The 19,910-nt window shown below is 35.5% G+C and overlaps 2 protein-coding genes across 2 annotated transcripts; one reads left to right on the top strand and one right to left on the bottom strand.

Moving 5' to 3' along the window:
• Positions 1-313: 313 nt before the first annotated feature.
• On the bottom strand, positions 314-5,135 carry LOC143462653 (neuropeptides B/W receptor type 1-like). Its single transcript, XM_076960890.1, has 7 exons — positions 3,662-5,135; positions 3,128-3,356; positions 2,785-2,947; positions 2,501-2,707; positions 1,747-1,986; positions 1,440-1,552; positions 314-1,293 (listed from the first exon to the last, which is right to left on the bottom strand). The coding sequence occupies exons 1-7, from the start codon at positions 3,759-3,761 to the stop codon at positions 1,209-1,211; spliced, it is 1,137 nt and encodes a 378-aa protein (XP_076817005.1). The 5' UTR covers positions 3,762-5,135; the 3' UTR covers positions 314-1,208.
• Positions 5,136-11,779: 6,644 nt separating this feature from the next.
• Positions 11,780-13,062, top strand: LOC143462255 (uncharacterized). The gene is made up of 4 exons (XM_076960335.1): positions 11,780-12,255; positions 12,451-12,455; positions 12,595-12,747; positions 12,854-13,062. The coding sequence occupies exons 1-3, from the start codon at positions 11,880-11,882 to the stop codon at positions 12,685-12,687; spliced, it is 474 nt and encodes a 157-aa protein (XP_076816450.1). The 5' UTR covers positions 11,780-11,879; the 3' UTR covers positions 12,688-12,747; positions 12,854-13,062.
• Positions 13,063-19,910: the final 6,848 nt, after the last annotated feature.

Below are 19,910 nucleotides of genomic sequence, written 5' to 3' on the forward strand. Positions count from 1 at the left end.
ATGTGCAGTGTTACGTCATAAACGAAATGCTGGCCTAAATAAAGAAAAGAAAAAGAGAGAAACGTTCATAAACGGTACTCTTGGTAGCCTTTACAATTTTTTTGGAATTTTACGATTCGCCTGGAAGAGCCACAAAAAACATGCCGGCGAGCCGCAGTTTGCCCACAACTGTTCTATTGGGTGGCAAGATATTTTTGGTTGCCTATGCTTAACAATGGAAACTGTCCACCCACTTTGATTCTTTTTTAAATTGCAAACGTTCTGCGCATCGGCTTGCAAAGATTTCGCTCAGGTGAAGGAAACAAAAATAAAACACGTGCAAAAATGCTGTATTTTGATGTGGATCAACATAAATGTCTTCCAGGGTCGTAATACTTGATACGGCGTCTATCCAGGGGTTCTTAACCGGGGATAAATTTTTTATTTATCTATTGATGCATCTATTGGTGAACATCAGGCTAACATGTAAAGTTTCTTACTAACCAGGTTTAATTGATTGTGAACTAGGAGTGTTATATTTTGTTAGGAGTTATTTCATCAATCAGCCAAGCGCTGCTGTTAATTATCTCTTATTGTGATCTATTTTGCAATCTTTAATTCTTTTCTTGTATACCTACTGTTGAAATATAACACAGGCTAATGCATAAATATGTGCGACCATTTGCTGGGGGCAAATGAATAAAGATCGTTAACAACCCCTGGATTAAAGTAAAATGCATGCATTAAAGAACATTGGTATAATTTCCACGCGAGGGTAATTTCAACATATAGTACATTTCATTGATGACAAAAGTTTACCTGAGGCAATTGCTGCCTAAGGTTGATAGGATACATGAAACTTTATGGCAGCAGTACGAAAACATGCAACATCATAAGACAAAGTACTGGACGGCAGTCATACGAGCTTGTAGCTACATCAATATACAATTTGCATGACTTGCAAAACTCGTTCAGAGAGTAGCACATTGTTTACCGACTGGCATAAACATATCTCGAAAGGATCCAGCAAGAATAGAAGCATTCAATTTACTTAACTTGCAAAACTCATTTAAAGACAATGTTCAAAACTACTGGTGTAAACATCTTTCGAAAGGCTATTCAGCAAGAACCAACCACTACTGCCTTTATTAGCACTGCTAACATTAAGCGTTTTGCATGATCGTCCTTTATGGCCATTGTGGGCACGACAGGGTTACGAGGTCATCACACTAAATGCTTACAGAATTTGAATCGGTGTTTAGTGATGATCCTTCAGTGGAAGATTTCTTTTCCCCAAGAAAGTTATCAACTTTTCTGTAAAATGCATACCATAACAGCGTTTACAATTACTAGTAATTAAATAAAATTATAAGTCAAAGAAACATAAAAATGTAAAGGAGCGGAATGTAATGCAACGAAAAATAAAACATCTAATGCAAACAATGTTTCAGTTCACTTACCCACATAACTTGTTTGAATTCTGGCAAGCGAGAAAAATAAAAGAATTGACCATTGCATTTACGTATGCCAGTACTAAGGCCGATACAGGAAATTGTTGGCAGAGAGCAAGTTGCTGCAAAAACAAGATTTTCCTGAAAGCGCGTAATCAAACTTTTTAACTATACTATAGCTAATGAAGCGACCTTGAACGCAAGATAAGAAAAAGATAGTTGACGTATTTTGCTGTTAATAAAATAAAGTATTACAAACAATTAATAATCCCTAAACAGAGGATCAGCGGTATAGATAAAACTACACAATACTTACCTTTGTGTTAAGGTTCTTGATTGCAGCTATCAAATAAAGTATATAAAATGGTAGCCATAAACATATATAGCAAGCAATCAATGCTCCCGTCAGTTTTATAACGCCAAGATTAAGACGTTCAGGTTCCTTCTTGATTGATTTAATATGACCATAAATGGTTGACACGTTTACTTCACAGACCTTTTCATTGACATTTTTGTTGAAGCGGTATACCGTAAGGACAAACAGTGTTCCGATAACCTACAAGCAAAGTCGATAAATTGACATACATTTTGAACCAGAAGTCAGAAGAACGACAATTAACACCTACAACTAGAAGCGTCGTTTGTTTTGTATAACGCTTATAAGCGGAGGTTACAAAAGTTTAGTTGTAAACGTTTTCCTCACATGAGCGTGAGCGAAATTTACCAGTAGGCCTAATTGGTTGGACTTTCTAAAAAGCACTAAATTTACACTGTGTTTCCGTCATATACATTGGTAAAAATAATGAAGCAAACAGTTATGAAATTCTGAAGAAAAGCATGAAATACGTTTTAAACTCAGTACAAAATGGCAAGCTTTTTCGACTAAGGAAAATCACGCAGGCCGAAAATAATTAATTAACGCAGATTGGCTATTTCTGAGTTTGGTAATTATTTGCAGTTTTAGGACAACGTACTTTTCCGGCATGGATGACTCCATCAGTTAAATTTGTCGCTTTTGATGATTAAAAGCACGGACTCACGTGTTAATAACTGATATCATGTATACTTACGACAGCTATGACTGCAGATAACGCAGTAGTATAGGACAAAAATGAAATTTTCCATCCTTCAGACACTTCCTTGTACATCATGGGTATGCACAAGACGACGGATGTTATCCAGGAAACGGTTGTCACGAGAACATTCATCAAACTGTATGATTTAACGCTGTGCCTGGACATTTTTCGGGTTTTATTGAACTGGTCACAGCATATATACTAAAAGATAAAATAAACTTTAATTTAATTAAACTCTCAAACGTGTAGGCTTAGAAGTACAATGCGTTTATACTTACCATCAAGAAAAACATGGAACAGAAATTGTTAAAAAATAAAATTGCTTCCCGGGCTATGCACAGATTATTTTGTAATAGCTCATCAGCGTACAAGTTTTCTGGAGCGAAAAACACCAGCGTGACAATGAATACAGTGTTTGCAACAAGAAGTTGCAGAGTGTACCTAAAAATTAATACATAAATCGTATGATAACGAGCAATTACACCAAACCAGTGTTTTGAGCACAAGTTGTTTTGCAGTGTAGCCTATTCTTGTTGCTTATTTATAACTTTAGTTTTCCTGAAGGTGGTAAAAAATCCTTCATTAAAATTTCTTGTTACCCCACGCATAAGGAAACCGTACCAGTAAGAAGCACTTTTCATTCGACGTTTGCTTCGGGATAAGGTTGTTATTGCAAAAACACTTCCAAACAGACCAATTAGACAGAATATGATTGGCACGACAACAACTGCTACACTCTTGGTGAAATGTTTAGCTGTCGAACTTGTGGATGTCGATGACATTGTAGTTGACAACAAAAGTGATTCGTTGGCGGTCAATGTTGGTGATGAATCATTTGAAGTGGATCCATCTGAATGTAGAAACCTACTTAGTTTAGGAATATGTTGAACCAAGTTACTCTATAAACATACTAGGCAATGTGTTGATGATTTTGGTATTCTCTTGAAATTGTGTAAAACGAGCACATTGTAATTCAACCCAATATCTAGATTTCATATAATTTTTTCCTTTGAATAAAAGGCGAGGAATTTTTCATAACAAAAAAGATGCAGAAATAATTATCAAAGTGTAAGTTATGTAACCATTAACACATGGAAAGATACGGGGCGATTTAAGCAGTATAAGTTAAAAAAACGCTATTTAATTAGAGTATACCAGAATTGATAGAGATCGAATTCATTATATTGATAAAGGCAAGTTGATCTTTTGAATCTCCGCCCAGCAGACTGTAGATATCAGCATAATCAAAATCCATGTTTGTTAAGGATCGATGCTAGCGCCTGTATACACCGTGAAATTAAAAGATAAGGCCCACAGAAAAGATGAAGTTTGGTTGCAACAACTTTTGTCACGCCGCTATACCATGCAAATTACAGTGCACTGTAAATGTCTCAGCTCTCCTCATATAGCTATAGCTAAGTAAGTTAACCTAATCTTGTTTTTAATAGTGCGTCTGGTGACCTTACTTCTGACCAACATAACCGTTTATATGAAAATTACAGTGAAACGAAAACAAAACTTATTTTACAATCTCAAGGGTGGCTATTTCACCGATGTAGGTCACGCAGCCCGTTGTTAAAGATAGGCGGTTAGATAAGGAGAATGGGTATTCAAAATGGTAATTTTAGCTATGTAAGGTTTTATTAAAGTTATATTTAGATCAGAAGGTAGGTTTAGGTTACTATGTTATAACATTTTAGTTTGGTTAACAAGAAACTGTGAATAATAGCTTTGAACGCACGATTATTACTGGTGAAATAGTGGCAGCCTACGATCTTTACTCTTTAAAACAGTAGGTTAGAATCAGATTATGGAAAGTACCATAGCGTGAGTTGTTTTGGAACGCACTAACAAGCGTTGAAAAGCAACATACGTTTATTTTATGCAATAATTAACACGTACTTACAACTGTTTGCCCACTTTTCTAACCTCAGTTTATGTAAGCCAGCTGTTCCAGCTTCTTTAAATAACTTATTTTTCCACTTGATCAAAGCTGACGCAATTATACTTTACTTCAAAGGCTTGCTCAACTGACTAAACTTCATAACTTCAAGAACAGACTAACATGAAAACGTGGTCGTGTGTAAGTTATGGCATAAACCACGCAAAATGCTTCCCATCACTGATTCGAAGTATTGTACTTATTTCTTGGCATATGATATGCTGACGCAAATGTTATAAATACTGCGGTGAGAACGTGATACATCTCATGCCAGTTTTGTCACCACGCAGTGCCTCGAGCAAATGGAAGCTTAAGTCTCAATCTCAACGCATCTTATCAACCAGAAAAAGCTAGTAAGCTACGCTGCAAATTCAGTAACGATTGACGATTGTTTCAAATTCAATTCCCGGATGTGAAGTTCTACTTAGTTTAGCTTGCTGAAAGTTATAATGCATTGACGGCGCATTGTGCTACAGCGATTAGGCTCGCCTAACGCTCGCAAGTTAAACCGAAAGACATGTGGCCGACTCACACATTAATAGATGTAAGGAGCTTTTAGAATTTTCCACTGGTGACCAATAATAATTCAGCATAATAACAAGTCATATATACGAGTAGAAACTTTTTCTTAAGACTGCAAACTAAGCTACAGTCTACACTAGCTTTGTATACCCAAAAGCTTTTCATATTTCTCCAAAGCAGTACTTTACCTGTTGTACAGTAGCTCACGACTACGTCAGGCTACACTTCAAATATTTTTTCTCGCGAAGAACCAAAACAACAACTTTTACTTGGAATTCCCCGGCTGCGGCAAACCGGTTTATGTGTCGTATCTACTACTGTATTACTAGATTGTTTTGGCCTGCAGCGAAAGGAAACAAACAACTTTACTCATACTCATAGCTGCAAACGTTTCCCCCACTCCGGCATATAGTTACTGTATGCCAGGGGTTGTTAATCTGGGGACCGCGGACTCTTCGAGTGTCCGTGAACGTTTTCTTGAACTTTGTGAAATAAATGAAAAAAACTTTATTTATTCTTAGATTTGGTACTTTCTTCAATTATTGCAGCTTGTATCAAGCTAGACAAGGTTGTTGAATAACATGAACGGTCATTATGACATCATATTACATGAGCATACTGTATAAATGCGCGACAAAATGCAATATGTAAGACGCGAAGGGATTTTGCGCAGGGGAAGTAGCTCATGACAGGGAAACGTTTTAAAAAGGCATTATGACTTTGCAGAAGACTTGTTGTAAGTGTAATATATGGCAACGGTTCTACATTAACTATTATTAACCCGCATAAGTTAAAATGTTGTGTGTGGGGATTGACAGTCTTCAAAAATTCTTTTATGGGGTCCGTAAACAAAAAAGGGTTGAGAACTACTATGCCATTCTTGCTAGTAGTTATACACTACTATAAAAGAAACAAAATACAAACCAGTCTGTCCTTCCGATCATGGAATTGATCGTGAAAAAAGTAAAACATTACACATTATAATGGGAATGCATTAATGCATGTGTGACGTCGCCTTAGTCACTAAAACTTAGCAGTCACTAAGTGCTACCAAGTAGAAACCCCAATGACAATGAAGGTATGTACAGCATCAATCATGACGCAAAACAACAAAGAAGTTCTGCAATCGCCAGGGATAGCAACTTAGGATATGTTTGGCATTTCATTCCCCTTGGCGAAGATAAAAGTCGTCGAACATTCATTCCAACACCGGCAGACCTTCAGTGATAGAACCATATAACGGTATGTTAACAGGTTTACTTGCATGTTGCGCTTGAAAAAGCCAAGGTTTGAAAGAATAAACAATTAAAGAATACATTTTTGTTAAGAAAGTAAATTTTTTACGGAGACAAATATTTCAAGTACGTCCCGAGTACATATATATACGTTATTAAATGTATTTTAGCATTAAAAATGTTTTCTGTCGAAATTAAAGAAAATGGTTGGAGGCAATTGAGCCTCACTTGCCTCAATGTAGCTACGGCGTAGAATAAATTTTTAAAGTACAGTAGATAGTATGTTGCAAACATCTACACAAAAACCACGTCTAGCACTACACAAAAACCACGTCTAGCACTACACAAAAACCACGTCTAGCACTACACAAACACCACGTGGTTAACAGAGCAGATTTTGTGAATTGTCCTGCCAGTTTCCACCAGGTTGACTGCGATTATAATCACAGAGATGGAAAATCTTAGGCGACCTAGACAGCTAACAACACATTTGCTGTCCTCTGTAGCCCAAAGGACGTAGCCACTTTTTTTCTCTGAACGTTGGTGAACGAGAACCAGTCTGGACTTGGCATTCGCGAGCATCGACGATGATTGTCTGCTACCGAACAAATGAGTGTCTGAGAAGTTTGTACAGTCTCAACACTGACCCTGGCTAATCACCACTTGCAAATCATGACATCAATTCCTAGCACTTCGTTGAAGCAACGGGACTTCAGAAATGTATAGATCTCCGACCATAAGCGCTCTAAGACTGGTCTACTTACCAACGAGATTACATCAGAGTAACTTTCGATGTATTCTGCAAAGCCGGAACAGACTTACCAAGATTTCAGCATTGCCTTCAATTAATAAGCCTTCTTGCGGGAAATAAAAAGTCCCACGCGGTTATCGCACCAACTGCTTGATGTGTTGGGACTTTCAATCAAAGTCCCTCTACCGCACCTTTCCTCGCCTCCCCAGACACAATTTGTAACACCTAAGCGATCACCACTTCACAAAAAAAGGGTTCAATGCTATAAGAAACTAGAGTGTTGGAAGAATGAAGTTAACAGCTAACATCATCGACTTCTCAGATTTTAACCACAAGGCATCGAACATTTCAAAAACCTTACTGGCCATCAACTTAAAATCTCTTTGTCTGTGGCTCGTCTCTGCAAACAGCATTGCTACTCAAATAAAGGGAAAATATAAAATTAAAACCAGAGTCAGCTTGTAGGTTTTAAAACCAGAAATATATTTCATCCGAAGCGGGCATCATCAGTCTTATTCATAAAGAATTATTTTATTTTATTCATATTTTGTTTTATTCTTTTATCCAAATAAAAGCAATAGCAAAACACGGAGGCATGAGGGAAGGTACCGCAAGTCATGTAGACTTTTCAAAAAGAAAACATCTGGCCTTTGAAGGGCAGAAACAACTGACGGCAAAAACATTTCTGGCAATTTTTACTCAAAAGACTTTGCTCCAGATTAAAGCATATATTTTTTAAAGCCTTTTGCTGTCGCTTTCCTGACTTTTCCATGATTTGCAAGTGATGCCGTTTTTATTTCAAATTTTTGTTCGGCAAGTGCCTCCTACACATAGCCTTCCACCACTACTTTTTGAACCTTTGTTCAAAGTGTGTACACGTCTCTCAGTTTTTGGTAATTTTTCATCTTTGTAAAGAACTCCCTAATTCTGTCAAATTTTGGAAAATACTCTGTGTTAACCTTCGTGGCTCACGGCTATGCTTTCAGTTTCAGATACTTATAGAGTATCACGTAAATCCACGTATTTTTTACACTGTTTTTCAATCCTTCTCCTGCAATGTCAATTGATTCTTTTATTCCAAGATGACTGAAATGAAACTATTAAAATTAAGATTATCACTTAAAATTAGATATATACAAATTTTTAAATTCTGAACAAACTCTAACTGAAATCTGCAGAATAAGCTAGTCAATAGATATCATAATCACTGTAGTTTAACGATTAAACGAAAGCAATCGCAACACACCATATGTATATCAAAAAGAAAGGAATCACACATGGAAAGTAGAGTTGGCTCAGTTTTTACAAAATTACAACATGAATAGTTTTTCGGATACAACAAAATTATATTTGAGTTGCGTTTGCATTAAAATCTGTAAAACACATATAATGAATAAATGTGACCTAAAGAATCCGAACCTGGAAAAGTTAACAACAAAAGTCTAAACTCAAAATAATATGTGCAAAAACACATCATTTTTGCCTAAATCCGCATAGGCTACCTTCTTTAGTATGTTTTCCTCGTTGCTTTGCAAAAGAAATGAACCAGCAGTCAATCTTTTTCTAGGTGCTTTGAAAGAAAAGATCGTTTCTTGGAGAAGTTCTATTTATCTTGATTTAAACTTAAATCAATATACCTCTGATTGGTTGGAACTTATTCAACTGACTAGATAGTTGTTGAAATAATTAGAAATGTTTTGTAAATAAAATTAGACAAAAATGGATTACATATTTAGTTCGTTTGCATAAAGATGTTGTAAATGGCAAAAAATAAGCCAATCTGTGGTTTGAAGTTTCTTAGTTCCAAATATTTTGCAGATATATCTGCCGCACTGAGATATTTTTTGAGCAGAACACATGTATCTAACATCTGGCTAAAAAAGGTACCGTTCTCTGAAAGCTTTCCGTGTGGACGGTTTCAGACAACGTTCGGACAATCATTAGCCAAAAATTCTTTCTGTAAACAATTATTCTTTAGCCAGCGGAGCTAAATTTTGAATCGTTAAGAGTCACTTTTATGTGTATAGTACCTATAGTAATGAAGCAATCTAGTCTGTATACGGACTCTTATATGTGCAGATGTGCAGATGTGCAGATGTGCAGATGTGCAGATGTGCAGATGTGCAGATGTGCAGATGTGCAGATGTGCAGATGTGCAGATGTGCAGATGTGCAGATGTGCAGATGTGCAGATGTGCAGATGTGCAGATGTGCAGATGTGCAGATGTGCAGATGTGCAGATGTGCAAATGTGCAGTTTTGCACACGTTTTAGATTAGGGTAGAGGAAGAATACCGGTAACGGTGGTCCGTCAATTCAACCCACAAATGAGTAAACCCAGGATAATTCATCCAATGTACGATTAATCCCAGGCCAATACAACCCAAGGACTACCAGTATTTAAACCACGGCCGACGGCCACAGATGTTTGTTGGGCAAGGCAGCATTTCGTGCGACGCATGCACCATGGGACAAAAATCCGCTTGGTGTGTAACATGACGACAGAACGAGTACACCAATGACGTGTTATGCCAATTGCAATCTATAGAAGAAAGGAGACACTGTGCCCTTCTTTGTCAACGTAAAAAGAAAACAGAAAAAGAAAGTAAATGTTATTGTTTCAATATGGTTGCGATAAGACAGCATGCACTTCCTTTGTGCCATAATGAAATCATACCGAGTTTAAGCTTCTTCACTGTAGCCAAAGTCACGCCGAAGATCTTTGTGTTAGTTCACGTTGATAATGCATCCTGTTGAATGTGTCGTTTTGGGTTCGTTTAATTGTCCTTCAGATTGCATTGTTTATTAAGTTTGGCGAATATTTTCCTTGCGCAGAGCACCAAGGTAAAGCCAGTCCGACTTTTTTATTTGGGGTTGGCGTCTACAATTTGTGGCTTGTGACAAAATTACTTCAAACAAAGCTGGAAATGAAAACAAAACCAGCAAATTATGCATCAGTTGGCCACAAAACATCTCAAATCAAAAATAGATGACTAGGGCCCGCAAAAGTCAATAAAGTCAAAAATTTTTAAGGACCTCGTCTGACCACGAATCAAAGAAAAAAGTTGTTTTCAGCACATAGGGGATTGTATCTAAGAAGTTTATGGGTCAAAATAAAGTCAAAATTTAAAATAAAGTCAAAAATTTCAATAAAGTCAAAATTTGTCAAAATATGGCTTTTTACACAATTTTTGTGTTTCTTGAGAGTAATTTTTGTAAAAATCCTCGTGGAAGCATTGTAAATCAGGAACTGCGACACAATTAAACCATATTAACCTATAAAAGCAGGAAATAAGTCACAATGCCCACTTAGATCAGCAGTAACTTTTATCGCAAATTGTCCATTGTTTATTCATTGTTACGTATTTAAATAATTCTTATAAAACACTTCCTCTTCATAAACGTGGTATTTTCGAAGATCAACAGTTTGGATTTTAGGAATTGCCTACTGACATTCTGTAATACAAAAATGCCCAAGCAAGCTAAATCGTCTTCAGCAAAAGTTAGATAGATTTTTCGAGATTTTTCTGATGAATTTAATGCAACTCCCGGGGGTGATTTAAGGTGCAATTTTTGCGAGGTTTTAGTGAAGTGCGATAAAAAGTATTTTGTTGAAAGCCACAGGAAAAGTAAACGCCATCAAGCTGGATTGGAGCAACAACAAGCATTCCATGTTTAATTTGCTGTTTATTAGAATTTACCATGCGGAGAAAATCGAGGCAAAGTGCCCTTTTCATAAGGACAAAATAACACAAGCTACCTAAATCTATCGCCAAAAAACACGACGCACTTTTATAATCCATAAAACACCTTGACTTTTCGACAAAATATTACGTTTGGGTTTGAAATCGACAAAATATTATGTTTGGGTAACTGGAGGAAGAACTGTGGCCTCTACAAATAAGCAATTTCGTTAGGTCAAAATAAAGTCAAAATTTGATAAAAATAAAGTCAAAAAAAAATTTTTTTAGGTCAAAATAAAAATGGCCCTATGATGACTTATCTTGCCAGTTCATCCTTTAATTCCATACAAATATTTCACACATTATCTTCAATATGCTGCTAAATTAATCGCTAATTAAATACGATTCTGCATTGAAAAAACAAAAAAATTGTCCACACGCTTGTTCATTTATCACTCTAAAAAAGAAAATTAAAAAATTTGTTGGCATTATTTTTCATTTTGTACTCAAACTAATTAGCGACTTAACTTTGGTATTCACCGCTCACAAACGGTTGCTTGCATTGATATAATTGCCAAATTATACATCAAACATAGCGGATCGAAAAATCACTTTCCGCAAAAAATATTCAAAGAAGTTTTCATTGTACTTTTTTATCAATCACTGTAGATTAAAAAACTATTAAATTTGCTGCCATTATTTTCCATTTCATATTCAAACCGATTACCGATCAATATGAAATACAAACTATACTTTGAAATCGCTCAAATTGTATCATTGATTCGATTTTGCTTTTAAATCTATCTCTATGGACGTTTTGCATAAAGCCACTCATCCGGTTGCCGGCAGTTTTCTCATCCAGTTTTTACAGGTAATTGCTGGTTAATCTGTTGTCAAAAGCCTCAGACAAAATATCTAGACTAGACTGGAAGTCTGGAAGAGATATTCTACGTATTTGTCCATTGTTAACATTTAAAGCTATTGTATAGCATTGGAGCAAAAACGTATTCGTTACAGACTATTTTTATTCTTTATTTTTCTGACATCGTTATGCTCATAGTTTGCAATGTGTCTTCTTATATTAGTTGAAATAAGCTTTTACATGAGGATGCCAAAACGTTTCTTATTACTCAGAAACGGTCTTGTAAACGAAAAGATGTTCATGCCATCCTTACAAGATGGATGCAATAGGAGTCTTTGAGTGAAAATGTCTTCTGTTCAACTCTCTTCTTCTGTTCTCCTATGGTTAGCGATGATGCTGCAGACAAATTATTGGATAAGTCAGTACCTAGCATAAATCTGCTAGACATATATTCGAAGAAATTCTCTAAAATGTGTGAGATGAATTTTTCAGAAAAAGTCTGGGACAAATACAAAAAATCTCAAAAAAACCGGTCGTTTAGGGATAAATGTTGGATGGAAGAATTTGTTGCCAATCTGAAAAATCATAATTCGGTTTGTTCATTCGCATTCAAACGGCATTCTGTTAAATTATTTAAATCAAAGAAAACTAACATCCCTGTATTTTATCCTTCTGGGTATTGTACGTTTTCCACGGGCAGCGTCCAATTTTCCATTGAAGTGTGTGAAAACTTGCAAGGACAAATTAATTTTCAAGGTTTGTTTCGTTTTTTGTTTTGGTGATTTTTGGGCAACAGTCTTTTTGCAAATGTAGCTAGTTCCAATTAATTATTTATTACTTGTTGTGTTTATGATTTATCTTTACAAACTTTACTTAATGTTATCACTAACAACCTTAAGACATACATTCAGCTTAAAAGCAATGTTTATTAACATTTAAATTATATTGCAGGCAAAGTCAATCATTTAAAAAATGAAATTTCTGCTCGGCGTGTAGAAGGGAAAGAACGTCAGCAACATAGATTTTGAAAAAAAATTTACCGAGGGAACATTACCTGGGTAAACCGAGCCAGTTAACTTGTGTAGAAGTTGAAAGTGGGGTTGTCGTGATAAATGCCCAAACCAAAACGTTTTGAAACAGATTCGCTACGAAAGCCATAAAGTCACTACTCCACATGAACAAGATTGAACATCGCTTGAAATGTTGATGAAGCAACAAAAAATCAAGCGCCGGCCAAATTGATAAAAGGTTTAGACCTTTGTCGCATTTGTTGCTTTTTCCAATACATGTCTAATAACGTTTCTCTACCGCATAGGCCTATATTTTGTTGATGACAAATGATCTTTCATTTTAGGGACTTTGCAATACATCAGCGTAAACCCACCTGGAATAGCATTGTTCAGTGAAAAGCTAATCCATTCGTTCTATCAGTGAGCAAGAAGTGATGTGATTTACATTGACGCTACTGGCAATATTATGCTGGGCAAACAGCATTGCTTCACATATGAGGTTGTTGTAACGCATCCAGTGAAAGGGCTGCCTCTACTGACTGTGGCATCTTATTTCAACTACCGCCACGACATACGATCTATTTCGTTTTTCTTGCAAGCTGTGTGCAATGCTGAATATCAACTAGCCAGAAAACGGTATTTTCCCAAATTGGTGATGTGCGATGGCAGCATGGCAATCATACAGTCTTTGTTGGTTGCCATGTTGAAGGAGTCGTTAAATTGCTATCTTGGAAGATGCTGGAATGTGGCGCATTGCAAATGGTGTACGTCAATAAAAGATAAGGCTTTCATCTTTGTACCAGATATTTTATAAAAACGTCAAGAAGGTGGTTAAACAAAAATAAGGCTTACCTGTTTTTGTTTCTTTTCTCTATACCTAGTTAATTTAGCAAAAGTTTGCAAAAAAGTGCATAGTATCAAATTTTCTATATACCTAAGATAGTTTTAGAAAACATTTCACCTTTGAGATGTACCTTTTGGAGCGATGGCGGCATGTGAATCTTTACCATAGCTAGGAACAATTCTTTTTAATGTTGTTGTGATGTGTGAGACATTGTGTGAAGAACACGCTGAAGAAACCTTGTACACATCAAAATTCAGACATGTTTGAGGTATAAAGGCGATTTACAGTACTCAATCATCTATTCAAATCTTTAACAAATCAAGCTACAAATTACGATTGCAAGTTTATGTTTAAAGCCAATTGAAAACGACAACTGCTGTGATTTCACTGTTGACGACAAAGTTTTGTTGACGAAATTGTCAACAAAACTCAAAAATGCACAGCCCGTCCCTTATCCGGAAGCAAAGTACAAAATCTCTACTATGCCACGGTCATACAAGCTCCGAGAAAAATTGTTTGCCTAGAGTGCTACTTTGGTCCGGATTTCTTCTTGGTAAAAAATAGCGCCAGCTGTTGATATTTAACTCAGATAAACTGCAGATCGTGTTTGTCAAGGCATACAGGTAACTTATATTTTTGAAAAATTGCTCTTGTCGTGACTAATATTTTGTCAATGAAATGAACATATTTTTGACAAATTATTTTCAATACAATAGAAAATCGTCCCAGGACTCAGTGTTCCATGGAAAAATCTCAGTGAGAATTGAAAAGAACTCGTTTGAAAAACCGAAAATACAAAACATTTTCCGAGTTGGCAATTCAGTACGAAAAATTTCAGAGCAGTCTTTTAAAGGGAATATGCCGAAGGATTTCGGAGAAAGGTTACCAAGAAAATGAAGGTAAAATATAATACCAAGTAAAAGATCTATACTATTTGGTGGTCGGACGATTCAACCTACGGACGATTCAACCCAGGACGATTCAACCCACAGACGATTCAACCCTCGGACGATTCAACTCACGGATGGTTCAACCCACGGATCATTCAAGTTCAATTTCAAGAAAATTGGCTACAAAAAGTTAGTCATTAATCACTTGAGTTGCTGAAGCTGGTGGCACATTATAACTTGTATTTTAATTCTTTCTTCTTTTATAATACACGCAATTTTGTATAGTAGACAAGGTAACCGTCATCAAGTCGAAAAACAGAATTCCATCATACACTATGACTATGGTATTGAAACTGACAACTTTTTCCGAAAGAAGAAGAATGCGTATAATGTGATTGTTGCATCACACCAACGTATACATTAATTTTTATCATCATTCAAACTCTTGGAAAATAAATGGCGATAAATGGCTTGATAGTGAAATAAGTTGGGTAAAGAATATACGATAAAACTATAATAAAGTTCATGCTGAATTTTAACCATAAAATTTGGTTCTTTTGTACAGATTTTTCACTACATCTTGAAATTGAAAACAGCAGAGACATGAAACTTGTGTGTACTTGATGCATTTACTGTACAATGCATAATTGACAGAAGAGTTAAAGTTGCGCTGAGGCACACAAAACATTTGGTAAAGATGTATACAATATATTGGCAATTGCAGATCTGGTAGGCCTATTGTATTCAATAGCGTACATGTAACGTTAATAGCGATTTATTCTGTGAAGATAAATCGAAATATCAAGCTATAATTTGTTATTGCAATAAGCAGCAAAATCATCAGAATTTAATGTTACCCTATAGCAAAATTCAATGAAAGTAGCTTAAACGTGAGGAAATACTATTATCACCATTATTAATTATCTTTTTACATTATTTAGTATACTCACATTCTATCGATGTCTTTTTTCCTACTGGATCCATCTGGCCAAAACTAAAGTACAGTATCATCAGCGATAGCAAATTGGAGGTAAAAGGTTCCATTGTAACTTATAGTTCTAAAAATAATGCCGCATGCATTGGAAAATGTCATGAAGCGTTGATTTACCCATTTCTACTTCTTTTATTTTTTGCAACATCTGTTATTTGTTTTTTAATAAAAAATTTCTGAAGGCCAGATGTTCAATAACAAACGTTTCCAGAAGTCAATGGATAACTTGTAATGTTTCTCATCCGCAAAAAATAGACGGTTTAACAGCTGAATTTTCGTGCTAAAAGTAAGTGGTTGTTGGTTATCAATTGTGAAGCTATATGGTCATATAAAATAAAAACGAACTTTTTTAATCTTTGTAGATGGCAGAAGCTTTCATTTTAGCTTTACCCAACACAATTGGGGAAATAACATACAAAACCGGATTGTTAGATCTTCAACAGCAAATAAAAAATTATGCGGAAGACATTTTGCAAAATTCAATATGGGTGAAAACGTTTGAACAAGAAATTGTAAAATTCAGTATGCAAAAGAACTACTTTTGCGAAGGAAATTTTAACGAAATTTGGTCTTTGTGTGGACGTAGAGATGGAACAAAAAATAGCGAATGTGTAAGAGTAAACCACATGTAGACCTTCAAGTATAGGCCTACATAACTACTATTTAAAATCTTTTAATCTAAACGCTAATGAAATATTGAAAAAAACATACGTTTAAAGACAAATTAATAATAAAATAATTGAAATTGCAGATCGGATCCGATAACAGTACCAAATGGTACCACAGTAACTATCTGGGGATGAAAGATCACAAACTCAAAACTCCATTTATTTCGCAAAATTAAAAATGTATTTTTACACATAAAAACACAAAATAAATCCAAGGTAATGCATTTGTTTAAAATGTCATGTATTATCAGTATAAATTAAGGTTTGCAAGCGGTGGGGACCAGCGGTAGGCTAATTAATTTGAATTTGAAATGGAAAATAATGCCAGTAAATTTAATAGATTTTTAACCTAGTGTGATTGATAAACAAGTGTAATGCAAAATTATTTGAATATTTTTGCGGAAAGTGATTTTTTGAGCCGTAATATGTGACGCATAATTTTGTCCTTATTAATGTGTAATGAAAAGTGGTATAATGGTCCCTTAACCTGCAAGGTTTACCCACTTACACTACAAAGTCTGTTTCCTTGTGTATTACTTAACAGTGAACTTTGATAGACTTCAGCAATAATGACGCAGGAATGACTACTGTATAATCTGATTATATTTGAAGCTTCTTTGAACGAATACATCAAGATAGAACACTGTGACAGCAACAGCACAAAGACATGTTGCGGCGTTGAACGTAGAAACCAAAAGACTGAATGAATCAAAATGCACGCACAGTAAGAGGGAAGCATCGATTACGTCACGCAGTGTTATGCTTCGCTGATTCGATAGACGAGAATTCTATGTCGTACACAATTTTATATTATATTAAGTGATATATTTATCACATAACCTTCCGCAAGAAAATTTCGTAAGTTTTGAAAAAACTCACGATATTTTCTGATCATGATAAAAACAATTCTCGGTGAACAATAATTAAAACAATAGTGTGGATAACAAAAGTCAATATAACACGTTAAATGTAGATCACATAACAATAAACGTTGAAACATAGTTACAATACAATTCATATTGGCAATACATTCGCAAAAAAATAGTAATATGTTTTCTGTAACACATAAGGCAAAACGAAGGTACAAGCAAACAATGATGACGTTTATGTCACGACTTTAAACAGAAAACAGAATGTCTTGACACGTCACGCGAATGCTTGCAAAATGCGGAAACGTCGGCAAAGTTTTCATCTCACATTTCGTGTATGCCGTTTCCGTAAACAAAACTTTATACATTATTCCTTCTGTATAGTTTAATCTCGTCTTTTCATCACAAGACCATTTAATAATATTCCAGCATCTGGTTTTCCCAGTGTAGCTGCGTGAATATTTCACTTGGAAATACGCGTTTTGCAAAACATATATATAAAATTAGTCAAATACGTTCAGTAATTGACATTCAACATAGTGTATCGGTGTTAGCCTTGGGCATTTGTTTAACCTTCGAAAACAACCGCTATGTTTTAAAGCATAACAAAATAACACAAAGAAATATTTCTCCACGGCATGACTTAAACCGTTTAGAGAGTATGGCAATTAAGCCACCATCAATTAAGGTAAACTACACAATAACGCTATAATATATACTACATAGAGAAAAAACAAACAAAAAATCATTACTGAATGTCCAAATACCGACAAAGTGTTTTCACTGGAGTGCTTTGTTCGTCGGTCATTCTTGCATTCGAAATTGGTTGAAGTCCAGGCGATTCATCGTCACAGTCGTTGTAGTTGATTTGTTCGAATATCAAATTGTCGAGATGTCTGTCGGCTATATCCAATGAGTGTTGTATGAGTTGTGGATGAGACGTATCTTCGAAACTTCTAGTCTGAGATCACTAGACTTCTCTCAACCTCAAATTTAATTGTTCATAGGTTGTTCCCCAAAGAAAAGCGTAGTTCTCAGCGATTTCGGCTCCACCACACTTGTAATGGAAATGTCTTCTTTTATCGTCAATTCGTCCTCACTCGGGGCACCATTTTGTAATGAAAAGTGGTATAATGGTCCCTTAACCTGTAAGGTTTACCCACTTACACTACAAAGTCTGTTTCCTTGTGTATTACTTAACAGTGAACTTTGATAGACTTCAGCAATAATGACGCAGGAATGACTACTGTATAATCTGATTATATTTGAAGCTTCTTTGAACGAATACATCAAGATAGAACACTGTGACAGCAACAGCACAAAGACATGTTGCGGCGTTGAACGTAGAAACCAAAAGACTGAATGAATCAAAATGCACGCACAGTAAGAGGGAAGCATCGATTACGTCACGCAGTGTTATGCTTCGCTGATTCGATAGACGAGAATTCTATGTCGTACACAATTTTATATTATATTAAGTGATATATTTATCACAAATGCAAACATTAAACAACGGCTTGCGAACGGTGGGGACCAAAGTCAAAACGGCAATTAATTTGAATATTAAATGAAAAATAGTGTTAGCAAGTTTAATAGTTTTTTAATCTACAGTGATTGATAAACAATTTACTACAAAAAGAATTTGAATATCATTTGCGAAAAGTGGTTTTTCGACCCGTTACATTTGATGTGTAGTTTGGCCCTTATCAATGCAAGCGACCGTTTGTGAGAGGTGAGAACCAAAGTTAAGTCGCTAATTAGTTTGAATACAAAATGGAAAATAATGCCAATAAATTTCTAATTTTCTATTTTAGAGTGATAATTGAACAAACGTGTGGAAAAATTTTCGTTTTGTCCATGCGGAATCGTATTTAATTAGCGATTAATTTAGCAGCGTATTGAAGATACTATGCGAAATATTTGTTTGGAATTGAAGGATGAACTGGCAAGATAAACCATCTATTTTTGATTTGAGATGTTTTGTTGCCAACTGATGCTTAATTTGCCGTTATTGTTTTCCATTCCATTTCCAGCTTTGTTTGAAGTAATTTTGTCACAAGCCACGAATTGTAGACGCCAACACACAAATAAAAAAGTCGGACTGGCTTTGTGTGGTTGACTGGTTGCGCAGAGCTGCATTTGCGGAAAATTAGGAAAAAGTCTCAGCTGTGTAGATTAATGCATGTCTAGACTAAAAAGGAAAAGTAAAAGGAACCAGAAGTAGATTGCGTATGAGTTATATCAGTACAATTTAGTTCCAAAATCAATTAAGAAATAGTCAACCATTCAATCATCCATGGGTGGCATCAAACTGTAATCCAAGTGTTACTGGTGTGGATACAAAATCTCGGTCTATAGTATACAAGTGCACAACCGCAGGATGCCTTTGTATAGGCCTACTAGACCCGCAGCTACCCAAATTGTAGCGTCATCTGGTTGTGCACTTGTATAGCCTACTAAATCCCAAAATCTTAGGGTACTGCACCTGCTGTGCTCACAATTATATGCACTTTTAAGCTATATAACACACTGCAGTAGGTTATGCTGCAATGATTGTTTTTTGTATTTCCAAATATCAATTTATATTTTTGTAAGTTGTGTTTTGTGTGATATAGTAATTAAATATCCCCTTTTACACTGCTGCTTACTGTATTGAAATAGTTGCACTAGTCTGTCACCAAGACTAGAAAGCATGGCATTTTCGACAAGATCTCGGGGGTGCAGAATGGTCGAAATCGGGACGACCGGATGCAGGACGAGTAAAATTGTGGTGCAAAATGGTGCACCAGGTACATTTTGCAGTCTGGTATGCAAATGGAATGAATGTGGATTTCGTTGTTTAGAGATGAATGTGAAACGTTTGGGTTGACCAAATTTGGTCGTCAAAAATATGGACTGTGCAATTGCCATGCTTGATCTGTCATGCCTAGCTGATTATCTTTGATATAATAGAAAACTGTAAAATTTTGATAAACTTTTTGCCATAAATACAGAAGTTTAAGGGTTGAGTTACATAGGTTTTTACTTCATGTTCATTTTAAAAGATTTTTATTTTTGTGATCTAGCTTAAATGTTCTCATAGTGTTTTAATTGCAGTTTTACGCAAGGTTGCATAAAATGCTGCCAAAAGTTCACTTTG

This window comes from Clavelina lepadiformis, chromosome 6 (genome assembly GCF_947623445.1).
Source record: "Clavelina lepadiformis chromosome 6, kaClaLepa1.1, whole genome shotgun sequence".
NCBI classification, from domain to species: Eukaryota; Metazoa; Chordata; class Ascidiacea; order Aplousobranchia; family Clavelinidae; genus Clavelina; species Clavelina lepadiformis.

What these genes read in the sequence shown, in the direction of transcription:
- LOC143462653 (XM_076960890.1), bottom strand. Translation starts at nt 3,761, where the DNA reads ATGGATTTTGATTATGCTGATATCTACAGTCTGCTGGGCGGAGATTCA. An exon ending in ATGAAAAGTGCTTCTTACTG is followed by an intron (nt 2,948 to 3,127) that starts GTACGGTTTCCT and finishes ATTAATTTTTAG; the next exon opens with GTACACTCTGCAACTTCTTG. An exon ending in TCAAGAACCTTAACACAAAG is followed by an intron (nt 1,553 to 1,746) that starts GTAAGTATTGTG and finishes TTGTTTTTGCAG; the next exon opens with CAACTTGCTCTCTGCCAACA.
- LOC143462255 (XM_076960335.1), top strand. Translation starts at nt 11,880, where the DNA reads ATGGTTAGCGATGATGCTGCAGACAAATTATTGGATAAGTCAGTACCT.